General features: G+C 49.0%; 1 protein-coding gene across 1 annotated transcript in view; it reads right to left on the bottom strand.

The window, feature by feature from the left end:
* Positions 1 to 13773, bottom strand: part of atrn (attractin) — a 33631-nt gene extending 19858 nt beyond the window's left edge. Inside the window, exons 1-17 of the mRNA XM_086127426.1 lie at positions 13282 to 13773; positions 11531 to 11614; positions 10142 to 10255; positions 9936 to 10064; positions 9019 to 9215; positions 8044 to 8215; positions 7859 to 7949; positions 7465 to 7714; positions 7121 to 7304; positions 6901 to 7055; positions 6335 to 6419; positions 4824 to 5050; positions 4388 to 4509; positions 4128 to 4266; positions 3432 to 3613; positions 1598 to 1817; positions 147 to 332 (exon numbers count right to left, since the gene is read on the bottom strand). Coding sequence (XP_085983552.1) covers positions 147 to 332; positions 1598 to 1817; positions 3432 to 3613; positions 4128 to 4266; positions 4388 to 4509; positions 4824 to 5050; positions 6335 to 6419; positions 6901 to 7055; positions 7121 to 7304; positions 7465 to 7714; positions 7859 to 7949; positions 8044 to 8215; positions 9019 to 9215; positions 9936 to 10064; positions 10142 to 10255; positions 11531 to 11614; positions 13282 to 13523 — 2779 coding nt within the window. The 5' untranslated portion in view covers positions 13524 to 13773. The remainder of the gene's footprint in view (positions 1 to 146; positions 333 to 1597; positions 1818 to 3431; positions 3614 to 4127; positions 4267 to 4387; positions 4510 to 4823; positions 5051 to 6334; positions 6420 to 6900; positions 7056 to 7120; positions 7305 to 7464; positions 7715 to 7858; positions 7950 to 8043; positions 8216 to 9018; positions 9216 to 9935; positions 10065 to 10141; positions 10256 to 11530; positions 11615 to 13281) is intronic.
* Positions 13774 to 14313: the final 540 nt, after the last annotated feature.

The following is a 14313-nucleotide window of genomic DNA, read 5'->3' as shown; positions in this document are numbered from 1 at the left end:
ATTCCAAGAACTGACGACAAAATGTCAACGACCTTTTGCCCGAGTTTCAACGGTCTGCTCCGATCTCAAGATGGCAACCTGACGATTTTAAGGCGGCGCGAAGTGGTTTCAAACGTTTGAAGGCGATGCCGAAAATGGGGTCTTACGCGGACACGTGCTCATGGTGTACCACTCCATGCACTGGCCGAAGGGGAAGGAGGCCACGTAGGCGTTGGAGTCCACGCACTGCTTCATGTTGCTGCACCACATGCACTCCGAGCTGCTGCTGGTGCACTCGCTGCAGGTGGCGCGCGTGGCGCACGGCGTCCGACACTGTTTGGCGCTGTGGTTGGCTGTGCAAAAAAAGCGACGCGGCGACACGGTTAGCGCGGGGACCCTCGCGGCAATGCATTTTTTTTTATTTTTTTTTTTACTTTCGAGACATCATGGCGTCAGTCGCCAATTGATGAACAATTCGAGAAACGTTGCGAGGTAACTAATTTAAACGTCACGTTAACCGTGATAAATCATGTTGTCCGAAAAATTCGGATGTGCCTCGGCGCTAGCCGTGTAAGCTGCGCGAGTACCGATGCCGACGAATTCAACAAAGGAAAGGAAATCAACCCGATAAAGATTCCGTATCCGAGTAAAGCGAACCTTTCGGTTCGGAGGAATTCCGAAGTTTAGCGTTGTCATCTGAACATGAGCCGTTGCGGGAAGAAAAAAAAAAAAAAAAAAAAAACGTACTGCGGTGCTTGGATGCTATAGCGTCAAAAATGCAGCAACGGCACTCGATGCGCATTAAGAGTCGAGAGCGAGCGGCTCCGCGCCGACCTGCCAGACGCGCGCGCGCCGTCATCGGGAATCATTTCGCCCGCGTGGCCGACAGGCCTGGCAAATTCGCGCAGGCTAGCTCGCATTCGAAAGACTTGCATTCAAGTCCAACGAGTGAATTATTGTCACGAGCAATCTGGCTGCGTTTGATGAGGCAATTAGTCACGAGCGCCGTCGGCGGAGTGGAACGCACGCATGCACGCGCGCGCGGCCCGGCCGGCCGTGCGCTGCGCTTGCATTCGGTCGTTAGCAATTCATTACCGTTAATTTGCTTGACAATAAAGGCGACGCCGCACTGATGACGAGAGGAATCATGTCATCAAATATGTATTTACGCACTCGCGCGGGTGTACATGGACTGGTCTTGTCAGCTATGATTCCGCTGCTTCTGACCGATGATTTCGGTTTTCGCAACGGTACCGTTCCGGAATAGTCCAGAAGTGACGCGCAGGCACGGGACGCGCTTTTGCAGAAACTATCGTGCGTACTGTACGCGTCTCGTTTTAAAAACGCTCGCGCTCCAGATTGGCATTCTTTGCCAGCGCCGTTGGCGAATTGCGCACGAGACAAACTTTGAATGAGAATAAAACCAATAATAATCATCGAAGATGCACGGCAACAGCTCTGACCGCAATCTGCAATTGCAGCCAGCCGACCGCTAACAACTTCCCGGCGATGCAGCTCACGCGCCGCCGTAGCTCCAAGTGAAAGTGAAACTGCTGTGAAAGACAAATTCTCACAAAGTCACCCATTAGCGTAGCACAGCGCGGTTCCGCGGTCTTACCCGGCCGCTCGCACAGACTCCCGTTGACGGGGCTGATGCAGGTCTGCGCCTTCAGTCCACTGGGGGCGGGCTCGGCCAGGTAGCCGCAGAATCCGGCGTCGCTGGGCTCGCCGGGCAGCCACTGCAGCGACGTGTTGGTGAACGGCGACATGTCCTCCCAGCACCAGTACGACACGTTGATCTTGCGCAGGCCCACCCAGGGTGTCACCATCGCCTTGTACTGCGGGCGGAAGGGGGGCGGGGGAGGGGGGGGGGGGGGTTTCACCGCTGTTCGGATATTTTAGGACAGCCAGAATTCAAGGTGGCACGGGGGACCTTTCAAAGCCTCGACCACGCTTGCGATGACAGTTTGAGATCGTGTTTCAGAACAGCGCGACTTTCAAGTCAAAGTTTTAAGATGGCACGACCAAGTTTTCAAGAATTTCAAGGCGGTCTGACGGATGTTTGAACGGGTCATTTTCTTCAGAAACGAATGATAATGGATTGAAGCGATCGCTCAAACTGGCTGCTCGGTAAGAAACGGGAAAGAAAAAAAAAAAGGCAACTAATAAAAAGACAAGATGAACGTTACAACGCTACCCATCACCGTGTTTTTAACCAATTGAAAAGCCTCCAGCAGAAGAGTTTTGGAGTGAACCAAAACCCTCCGAGTCAAGGGGGTGTGGCCAAATCCTACCTCGCCATCGTTCACCATTCGCGGGGGATTTCTGATCAACCATGAATCGCGAAAAACGAGGGATTACTGTATCGCCAAGTTTCAAAACCACCCAACATCAAGGCAGCACGGCGACGTTTTCAAAACTCGACGGCATAATACCCAGACGGTACGGAAAACCTTTAGTGATAATGTGCCAACCTTTTTAAATACGTTTTCAGACAATATGAAGATTCGAGACGACGCGCTTACGATGACGTTTCAAGACCAGATATCGACTTTTTGTTCCAGGCGATGCGATGACGGATGGGAGAAGCGCCGACTTCAACGCGGTACGCTTAACTCTCATGGCGACATGACGGCGTTTCTCTAAATAAAAAATATAAACCCAAAAATTGCTATTCTCTGCAGTTGATGATCAAATCACAAACGGCGTGAAGAATTTGTCAAGCCGTCTCTCGTCCTTGAAGTGCTCTACATTTCGGGACATTCCGGAGCAGTCCCAAAATAACGTCGGCAAGGGTTCGGTCCGATAACGACGAAACAACAATCGCAAGAACGGGGCCGGGAGAGGAATCTTTGCCCCGCCATCAATTTTACAGGCTGGAGCCGAGCGCGGCGATAAAGGCGCGCTATCGGCAAACCGTCCCGGCTGCAAATCAATTTCCGCGGAGCCTTCGCGTGCGTAAACAAAGAAAAGAGCTCCATCTCGCTCCAATTACACTTTCTCCGGCGAAGATATTCCGCTGCAATTCTGGGATGGATTGATCGTGTCCGGAAGGGGCGCTAAACGTGCCGTCGATGGCCCCGATCCCGCGAGCCCGATACCTTGATGCCTTACCAGCACAGTCATGAGCTGCAGGATCACGATGCCTTTTATAAACAGAGCTTCAAAGTTGTTTGCCGTGCTGGAATTTCGAGTTATGACAAAGTTTCAAGGCAGTGTGACGAAGGCTTTAAATTGGAACGCCGAAGGTTGAGACGGTTGAGACGGTAGACAACATGCCAAAGCTTCAAGACGAAAAGCTTTCAAGACGCTCCGTGGACATTTCAAAACAGTCTGACTTCAAAATGGCACGGCAACGTTTCTAGGTGACATCATGAAGTATCGAGACGACGTGCGCGCATCCGGCCCGGGAAAGGCACCCTAATCCCGCCGCCGCCGCCCCGCCGCCTTACCACCACGCTCATGATCTGCAGCTCCTTGAGGACAAAGTCAACCTTCTTCTGCGTGGTGAGGGAGGCTAGCACGGCGCTGTGGCCGCGGCACGCCAGCTTGGCGTTGTCATAAGAGTCCTTGGCGGTCAGAAACTTCAGGCACGAGTTGCCCACCAGGTGCCAGCTCTCGCCGCACACGTTCTCTGCAACGCAACGCAATACGGCCGCGAGTTACCAAGGCGTCAAAGCAGCTTGAAGATTAGCCGCCCTTGCCGACGTCCTACCGTAGGGGCGGCAACTTTTCTGCTCGCATATTTAGCATCATTAACTCATTCAATACCAGCTAATTCTGCACCCAGTCTGAAAAGACGTTTAAAAACGTCTTTGGGAGCGAATGAGTTAACATCCGGGTTGAGTGAACGCTGGCGCGTTTTGGCTGCCGCTGCTCAACCCGTATTGTTTTGTGTTTTTTGTTATTGTAAAGTGTCCTTGGGTGTCTTGAAAGGCGCTTATAAATAAAATGTATTATTATTATTATTATTATTATTATCATTCTACCATTTGGCCACTTCTCAGTTCACTAGCGTCCGCATGTGGCTCTTTTCCACCGCGCTTATGCTAGCGCTAGTTACGGGCCACCAGCGAAATTGGCTCTAGCTCAGCTGCTTTGCTTTTTTTTTTTGGGGGGGGGGGGGGTGGAAAAGGAATAATGGTTACCAGGTAGCGAGATGCACTCCTGGTTGCGTGGTTCCCACTGGCAGTTCTGGTCTAAGGCGCAGCTCTTGCAACTGGTCTTCTTGTTGCAAACGTAGGACGGGTTGTCTTTTGGGCAGCTGTCAAAGTCCAGCACGGGACCCTGAAGAAAAGTGGCACAACATGAACGTCACGCTCGTTGCGGTGGTGGAGGTGGTGGTGTTGGGCAGGGATGCGGCGACGAGCGGCACGCGGCCCCGCGCCGCTGGTGTCGCGGTCGTTACCGAAGCGGCGGTGCAGTTGCTTCCGAGGGAGACGCACTGTACGGAGCACCACTGACAGCCGTTGGTGTTGGCCGTGCAGCTGTGACAATCCGCGTACTGGTCGCAGCGCTCGTTGTCAGCATCTGGGAGGGCGAGCACATCAAATACATTCCAGCGGCGGCGCCGGTACGAGACGTTTTCCAGACGGGACGGAAGATTTCATGACTGCGCCGCGACGTTGGAAGATGGGCAAGTTTTTTGCGGCAGCGTGCCGAGGGTTTCGAGATGACGACGTGCTAATGTTTCAGACGAGGCGCTGAATAGGTTTCAAGGCTGTACGCCAACGCTTGCGATGGTTTGACTACTGCAAGCCAAAATTTGAAGGCATCTTCCAAAACGTCAAGACGGCGTGACATGGCGGCTATTGTCAACACACAGGCTTGACGGCGCCACCTACAGGATCTAGTGTTGCAGGACAGGGGCATCTGCTGCTGCTGCTGCTCCGGGTTGGCGTTTCCCTCCCAAGGCACGCAGGAAACCTGGCTGCTGTTCCACAAGCAGTGAAGGCCCCCGGAGGCCTGCGCGCACGAGGCCGCGCTGGAGAAGGCCGAGCAGCGCGGGGACGTGTACGCCAAAATGTCGCTCAGAAGAAGACTGTTGAAACCGCCCAGCACGTACATCACCCTGCAAGCAGCAAAAAAAAAAAAAAAAAAACGGGAGATAAGACATTACAACTAGATTTGCTATTTGAATTTTATCCGTAAAATGTGTTATTTTGCTGATAAAAACGGCAATTAGAAATTGCCCAAAAATAATCACTAATGAAAATGAATTTCTTCGAGTGTGCTTTCATTTTGAATAAACGATTTAAAGGGAACATTTTCATAAAAATGCAATCATTCTTATTCATATTTTATTCAATCATGTCATGAACCAAATCTCCACGAAAGGCTAGACAACATCGTTGCATGTAAAATTATGACATTTTATATTTGCTAAACTAATCAACCGATTCATAATTAATTTTTAAAAATCAATCTCATTTTGATTTGTTCTTTACACGCACAATTTTTTTTAAACAAATATATATATATATAAAATGCAATGTGTACGTAAAATAATTTACACCATCGATATTTTTTTAAGCGCGCCATTTTAAATCAATCAATGTGATCCATTTTTTAATAAATGAAAAGTGCATATTGAATTCAATGAGAAATGCCCGACTCGTCCTTGCCGGTCGGCGTCTGGACTGGCGACTCATTGCGCGCCATCTGGCTTCTCGCTGGCACATTTTGCAGCTGCACGGACGTCAAGTGATGGGACGCAAACGACCTCGGGTCGTCACAACCGGCCGGGTGCTAATTAGCCAAGAGCTAATGTTGAGAAAATGTGCAGCCGCACACAAGACAAATTCATATCATTAAAATGTGACATGACTCGCATTGCAAGTGATTGAGTACAAAAAAAAAAGAAGCAAAGTTTAAAGACTTGAAGTCTTTACGTCAGTGTGAAGAACTTTCAAGCAGGGTTATAACAGCTTGGAAATTTTCGTTTTTCTTTTCATCGTTTTTGGAATCCGTTTGTCTTTTTTTTTTTCCCGCAAATGCTTCATCTTAGTTTTGTCTTTATTCGAGATGAGCCCGTGCCGAAACTGGAACATTTTCACATTTCCGAGAAAGCGTGATGAATTTTCAAGCCAGTCTGACGTTTCACGAGCGCCTTTTAAGTCATTCAACCAGAAGACCGCGGCACGGACGTGGCTGGGGCCCAGCGTCAAGTCTCCTGGTGTAAAAGATTCATGTGAACATGAAAAAAAATCTCCATGTTTGCATCACATGCTCATATGTCACAAAATGCCAGCCATGCATTATTCACGCATTTCCAACCTCATTTCACTTCTACGCATTTGAAAAGTCACAGCAGGAAGACGAGACATTCCATATTCTACGTATTAAAGAGATTCACCCGTCACTGGCGACCGCAGAGTGCCCGAAGCGGTTTAAGTCGTGGAAGAGCTCAGGCCGCGGCAGTGGCGTCCACTCGTCGCATGCTGGAAATAAGAAAGAGGATAAGTTGATAAGATTTAAAGAAAAAAAAAATGTCAGCGTCTGAAAGCTGGCGCTGAACTGTAAAAGGTGAACAGTGCCCCCTGGTGTCAAAAAGCCAAAACAGGCAAGGTGAATCCTATGACGTCATTGCTGCAATGTCAAGCAAGGGGAGTGATGAGCGGGCACAGGGACGAGCCCGAATGATCCATGAACTTTTAGCTTTGGCTAACCGCTCCAATTTAGACACGTTCAGACGTTTCCCGAGAGTAAAATCTCACAAGTCCAACAAATCTTCGAAGGGTGTTCTTTTCAACCGGATAAATCGCCGGGGGAATAAAATTTGCACAGTAGTTCCTGTGGTCCAAACACATTTTTGGGGCAAGGGTGACTATGGGAAAACAAATAACCACCATTATTTTATTTTACGACTGAAATCACGATGAAAAACGATGTGACCAGCGATGATTGAACGATTGTACCGACCCAGGCTGTAGGCCATAAAGTCCGAGGAGAAGCACTTGGCGCCGTGACTCATGGAGGTGTCGTTGTGCGTGTTTCCGCCGAAAACCAGCATGGTCCCGCTCACTATCACGGCCGTGTGGAGATAGCGGAAGGAGGCGCTGTCCTTCAAAATGGTCCTGCCGCAGAAACAGCCGGCGTTAACGGCCGGCCGGGCTCGATCCCCGACCGCCCGTCCGCTCACCACTTCCTGGTGTCCACGTCCAGCCGGTAGAGGTCACCGGCCAGGCCGCACTTGTTGGCGCTGAACGCCTTGTAGCCGCCGTGCGCGTAGATGGCCCGGGTGGCGTCGTCGAACACGCTGCTGTGGCCGTAGCCGCCCTGGATGAGGGCCCCGTCGGTGGGCACCAGGCTCCACTGGTTGCGGTCTGCGATCAAGCGCAAAAAAAAGGTTTTGAGACCCCCATGATGACGTTTCAAAACGCTACGACCATGTCACAACGATGGTACCCCCCCCCCCCCACCCCCGAGTTCCAAGAGCGTGCGACCCGAGTTTTGAGGCGCGACGGTCCGCCTCGTCGAACTTACGAATGTTGTACTCCTGCACCAGGCTCATGTATCCGTAGAGAGGACAGTGTCCAAAGAGCACCAGCATGACGGGGGCGTCCCCCTCCTGCAGGGGGGGTACCACGTGGGCCGAATGTCCCACCACGGCGTACTGCTCCTTGATGCGGGGGCTCAGGAGAACCCAGGTCTGGTTCTGGACGTGGAACACCCACAGCTGGCTGGACACGTTCCCCGTGGAATCCATCTTACCGCCGTACATGTACACTTTGCCCTGTGGAACGGGAATTTTTTTTTTTTCCCCAGTCACCACTCCCAAGAAGGCCGTTGCCAATTTGGTGCACCCCCCCCCCTCCCCCCACTCCTTACAAATTTCAACAATCTACAGGACTTGTCATCTTCTCGAACTTGGATTTACCTCGTGAAGCGCCACCGAGTGTCCGTATCGAGGTGGGACGGTGTTGACGGACGGGTCCAACGTCAGCCACGACTCGCTGCTTAAATTAAACCTGCGACGGCGAGAAAAACAAACAAACAAACAAACGCCTTCTTCTCCTTCTCACGGCCGCGATTCCCCAAACGCGATGAGGTATTCAGACTCACGCTTTGACCATGTGATAGTCGGAGGCGTTGAAGACGTATCCCCCGATGACCCACATGACGCCCCGCTCCACCACCGCCTTGTGCGAGGCCCTGGCCAGGCCCGGCTCAGAGACGAAGGCTTCCCGGCTCCAGAAACCCGAGTCGGCCGGGACGGACACGGAGCAGCCGGGGCCTGGGGGGGGTGGGGAAAGAAAAGACGAGAAGAAGTTGAAGGTTCTGTTAAGCTATGTTAGTACTTCTCACATATTCTGTGACGGGTGTGAGTTGAATTGTTGGTTGTGGTGACCCCTTTTATTTTGGCAGGTCTATTCTTGTTGTTTCTGTCCCATTTTGATGTGTCCGATTTCACTCTCAGACGGTATTACGCAGTTTTGTCCATACGCTTTTTTTTTTTCTTTGTACTTTTGGTTGAGCCATTTTTTGCATAATTGTCAGACTTGATTTTGGAAGTTTGCTACTTCCTGTTTGTGTTGCATTGCCATTGCCTTGACAGGACTTTGCCGAGCAGCTTTTGTGAACTCGCTGCTACAAATTTAATGGTGGGTTACTACTTCCTGTTTTTCTTTCATTCCAAGCGTGCTGGTGTGTGAGAAATGTTGGTTGTGGTTCTTGTTACCTCTTATACTTTGGTAGGTTTCTACTTCCTGTTCTGACCCCATTCCTGATTGCTTGATATGACTCTGCTCGTTCAGCAGCGTTTGTGACTGCTTTTCGGCAACAACGTTGGTTCTATACAGCTATGTATATCCTATCGTGAGTATGAACAGGTTTTATTTTGAAAGCTTCCCACTTCCTGTTTTTGCTCCACTTCCACAAGCACTTTAAATTAACTTAAAATTTTGTGGCTGGCGTGTGGTAAATGGTTGTTGGTTGATGTTCTTATTCTGATTTTTGTTCCAAAGCGGTGGGTCGTTGCGTATGCAGCAGCCATTTTATTTCTGCGTGCGCGCGGGCGCGACGGAGCGGCAGGCTCACCTTGCCAACCCCGCAAGCAGTCGCACGTCTTCTCCCGGCAGCGACCTCGCTCGGGGAACCCGCAGTCGTCGGGGCAGTAGGGCACGTCGCAGGCGTCGCCCTTCCAGCCGTCTCGGCACTGGCACCGCGGCGCCCCCGCGCCGTCGGCTAGGCGGCACTCGCCCCGACCCGAGCAGTTGTTGGGACACGTGTTCACCCTACGAGGGAGGCCAGAACCACACATTGCTGAAAAGCAAATTCTAAATAAAACATCACAGGGCGCCTGATGAATTATTGACGCTCACATCTGCTCTTGCGGAATCACAGGCCTGCTCTTTAAAGAGTCAAAAAGAAAAAAAAAAAAAAAAAAAAGAAACCCCAGAGGGAATTGAGAGGATTTATGTGCTCAAAACAAAACTCGAATTTGACCTCCAGCATGAAAACAAACGTCATCCATTCAGGTCGATGATTAACAGCGTGTGTGCTTCACACACAACTTTACCAAACCCTTCACGCACCTTTTTTTGCCCCACTTTTCATCAGTGACATTCAACAGAATGTGATCCCGTGATAAGTATATTTACATGTTATTATTTTAATGTCTATATATTTGTCTAAACATTTGAATGCACCCTGCAACTATTATGAACGTCAGCAGTAAATGATCATGATAGCATGGACAGGCCAGAGATGATGGAGTTCAAGGCATTATGTTTACGTCCAGAAATATCCTTCAGTCTACATTTGTTTTAATTCAGTTCAAAATCTGACATTCAGTCATACACAAAGAACAAACTGTCGTATGTTTCAAGCCTCCAAAATCCAAGAAACCACCGACGCGTCTTACGAACATCACAACAAATCACTTTACGTCGACGTGAAGGGCGCCGTTCGGCACAATCAAAACGCCGTCCCGACAGAGTCCTCGGGTTTCTCACCTGTATGAGATGTTGAATCCGGTCAGGTTATAGGCGGCGTCGCTAAAGAAGTGCAGCAAGGCGAAGCCAGACTGCGACGCCACCTCTGGAACCGTCTCGTTGCCGTAACTCTCGGGAATGATCAGACCGCTAAAAACAAAAACAAAATCGGTTAGCGGAAAAACCTCCGTTGGGCCGCTGCCTAGCGATAACGGCGGTGGGAGTACCTGAAAGCGGCCAGCAGGGGGGCGTAGATGGAGTCGCCATCGTAGACGTAAAGGTGGTCCCAGCTGCACTCGGTGGCAAAATGTTCAAAGCGTAAACGAAGGACGGAATTTGGACTGAAAAAGAAAGGGAGGACCAATGTTAGCATCCAGCTGGTAGCCCGGATGAACGTGTTAGCTTACCATTAGCTCCCTGGCGGTGTATGTTGTGTTAGTTTCCTTGACGAGTATGTTAGCTTCCTGTGTGCTCATCTCCAGCAAATAACTTGAGCTCCATAGGAAATATTAGCTCACTGTTAGCTTCCACCTAGCTTCCTGGTTGGGTATCTTAGCTTCCTGTTAGCATCTTGGCAGCATATGACATGTTAGTTCAAACAGTAGGTTAACTTTTCCATTTGGTTTTCGTTAGCTCCCTGAGAAACAGAAGCAGCTTCCCTTTAGCTCCATGGAAAACTTTGTTAGCTTTCCGCTAAATCCACAGAGAGGTATGCTAGCTGCCCGCTAGCTAACTGTCAGCCTATGTTAGCTTTCCATTATCTCCCTGGCAGAGTGGCCGAAGTCCCGTTGGACACGCAAGGATTTTTCAAATCTTGGAGACTCAGAATTGAGTCTCCAATTTGGCAAGTGGCTGAAATTATTATCCTTTGTTTTGGGCGACGTGTATTTTTTATTTACCATCGGTTACCTTCTTCAGTTCGCTTCTTAATTGGCGCCATTCCATTTCACGTCACAATTCACGGAGTCATGATGTTGGAGAAAAGCTTTTTGCTGGCAAATATTGATTACATTTCATGACATTTTACATTAGATTGCTGGTCCCGACCCATTTTGTACCCCACTCTCGGGACACATCCACTCTTAACACACTTCAGACCACAAGTCAATCTGACAAAGACAAGCTTTCAAAACATACTAGAATCTGTCATTTGTTGTCATTTTCATTAGTTCCCCGGCAAAAAAACTTTAGCTGCCAGGATAATGAAGTTGCCTTTTTCTTTTTTTTAACTAAACAAAAAGTTAAGACAGCCGGGAGAGTTTGAAAATGTGTCCGTAGTGTGTGTTGTATTTTAAACGCGCTGCAGGTTGATGATTAACTGACTTCTGGTCTGTTTTCCATTCGCAGAAACACTTCAAGGGCTGCCCAGTATACCTTTGTCAATTATTAGACTATCAGAGTATCATTGTAACATAGTTGTCTTATCATAGCTAAAAAAAACAGTCGCAAAAAAAAACATCTATACAGCCCTGTTCAAATGACAGACTTTTGTGATACAAGAAACAAGACAGAGACAAATCATTTCAATTTTTTTGACAGCCATTAGCTTTTGTATTTACCCGTACAACCCCACTGGAGAAATCGTACGAGCGATGCACAAATGCAACCGCACTCACCGTCCTTCAATGAGCCAAGTGCATTTGGTCTTGTGCTTGTAGTTCCCGGGTCCATCCGATAGGAAGCCGGAGGGTGCCGTCAACCTGGAAGCCAAAGATACAAGACATGGCTTGTTGGGAGACATTTATGGACAAAGGTTTTTCCATCCATGGCCAAACCGGAACACGGTCGCCGAAAAAACTTTTAAGAACGCTCATCAGTTTCCCCTTGCCGCACTTTCACATGTTGCTACCACCAAGGAACACAAACTCCCTCAACGGGCCTGACGCTCCCAGTTGCGGCTCCAAAGCCAACGCGGAGTTTCCAAACAAACAGATGGCAACAACAGCAATGAGCCCTTTTGTCTTGGAGAGTCTTTCAATTTGACATCCCAAAAATACAATTAAAAAAATAATAATAATAAAAACACACCTCCTCATTTCAGTACAACAAAACACCAGTTGGCACTTTAGTGTTGAATTTGTGAAATTCAAACAAAAATTCAAACAAAGCGATGGATGTCAAACAAAGAAACTTGCGAGCCGCTTCCCCGCTAATCGGTGTCGGTGAGCAACGATGCACAAATACACATTTTTGTTGGGATAGTGACAGCACACGTGCACATGCGCCATGATGAGCGACAGCCGCAACGGACCCCAACCTGAACGAAACAAAATTAACTAGAGGCAAGACTGAGTTTCTTAAATTTAAAAAAAAAAAAAAAAAAAACGACAGGCAGACAGGGATGAAATTTAGTTGCGTGTTAAGTGCAGAAACATCTCTATCGTAGCTTGTTTGTACAGTTTGAAAATGCTGCTCCCGTTTCCTTTCTTTGACAATGCCATCAGTGAATCGCAGATCAAACAAGCAAACAATGAGGATAAACACAAATAGATTTATCTCAATAGCTCTGATCACGAGCTGCAATTGCAGACTGCTGACCGCTAAAAACCTCCTGTGATGTAGGTCATGCGCCACTGTAGGTTAAAGGTGACCTACGTTTTATTTGATTAAATACTCTTGTGGACGTCAAACTGATGCTTTGGCTGCAGTGCACACTAACACCAAATATATAATACACACGCACACGCACGCACACACTTTTTCCATTTCCCCCTACACCCTTGGCAGTCTACATGGAACCAGTCTGCAGACTACTGGTCGACAACAATCGACTGGCTGGACACTCCTGCGTGAAATGAAAGACAAGTCAAAAAAAAATTAATAACTGTCCATCTTTAAAAATCATCTTAAAAAGCATTCCAACGCATATTCTTTGGGTTTCAAGCCAGCATGGGGCATTGTTCGAGTGTTTTCTTGTGTTTATTGTTTTTACTTGATGAAAGGCACTCGGTATGCAGCTGTGGTTGCCTTGATCCGAGTAAATTCATTGTAATTATGATGTGAAAATGTCACCACACGGTAATCTTGTTTAAAAAAACTGTTTGAAGTTTTTTGAAAAAAAGTTCAAATGCTCTTTAAGTCACCCCCACTCCACAAAAAAACCAACAATCTGCACGAATAAAGTCGTCTTTTTCAAGAACGAAGCTGAGGTTTTCCCTTAAGAGAAAGGCTTTAAAAATAAAATACTATTGAACTACGACAAGAATGCAGCAAATGTCACGTTTACGTGATTCAGGTGTTAAGAAGGCACCGCCATGTTGCTCAGGTAAGACGACCCCGCGCTTAAATCTCTTCGAGGTGTCGACGGGCGCCAAGTCGCCTGTCTGTCAGCCGAGCGGCTCGCAGTCGTCGAACTGGCGTTCCGTACCTGAATCTTCCTCCGCAGTGCTGGCACTGGTCCCCGACCCAGCCGGGGGAACACACGCAGCCGCCCGTCGCCGCGTTGCACTTGCCGTTCACGCACGGCTTGTCGCACTCCTTGTCCGCCGCCGAGCCTCCGGGGAGCCCCGCCGCCGCCACGAGCACCACAAGCACCCCGGCCGCCAGGCTCCGGCCTCCGGGGCCGGCCAGCGAGCGGGCCCGCCGCCGAAGCCGCGTCGTCCCGAACATTTGTCTCGTTAAAAGATGGCTGCTCGAGCCCCCAGACGCTCCGCTAGCTTCGCGGTGGGCGCTGCCGCCGACGCCGTCAGCCGCCGTTCGAACGCCCCCGTCGGGTTAGCGCAGCGGGAACGCGTCGGTCGTGGTCGTGGAGATGACGAGGCCGGGTTCAAGCTTCCATCGCGGGCTCCATATTACATGCTGGGACTGTTTGTGTTGGCCATCTCGCCTCACCGAGCCGCATCCTGACGTCCAGAAGTGACGTCACGGTGGCGGAAGTTCGAAAGACTGGAGGTGGGAGGGCGGAGTGAGGCGAGGGAGTGAGAGGGGCGATGGGGGATGCGACGCGCGCACACCTGAGAACTTCCAAGCGACTCACAACACGATAGGCTCCGTTTTAGGACGAAAAAGTACCATTTTCCAAGAATACCTCCCTTCAGAGATTGCAATTTTACGAGGGAAATGGGAATCACGAGAAAAAAAAACGTGATGTCTGAAAAAGCTGTCATTTTCACAGCAACGCAAATTGTAATTTTCGAAGAATTACGTCAGAAGAGAAAAAGGTGTCCAAATTCACAAGAATGTAATCATGGTCAGCAGAAAAAAAATAGAATGCCATCATTTGGAATTATCCAAGACCTAATTAGTCATATTAGAAGCGACGATGTTGCAATTGACAATAATGTAATCATAATCATCAGAGAAAAGAAATTGTAATTTTCCAAGAAAATGACAAAGTTGTAATTATGCTAGAAATACACACACACACACACACACATACTGAAATGATATCGAATCTAAA

This window comes from Hippocampus guttulatus, chromosome 13 (genome assembly GCF_054856545.1).
Source record: "Hippocampus guttulatus isolate MCC_2025c chromosome 13, RoL_Hgut_1.0, whole genome shotgun sequence".
Classification (NCBI taxonomy): domain Eukaryota; kingdom Metazoa; phylum Chordata; class Actinopteri; order Syngnathiformes; family Syngnathidae; genus Hippocampus; species Hippocampus guttulatus.
This window is presented reverse-complemented; position numbering and strand designations above follow the sequence as displayed.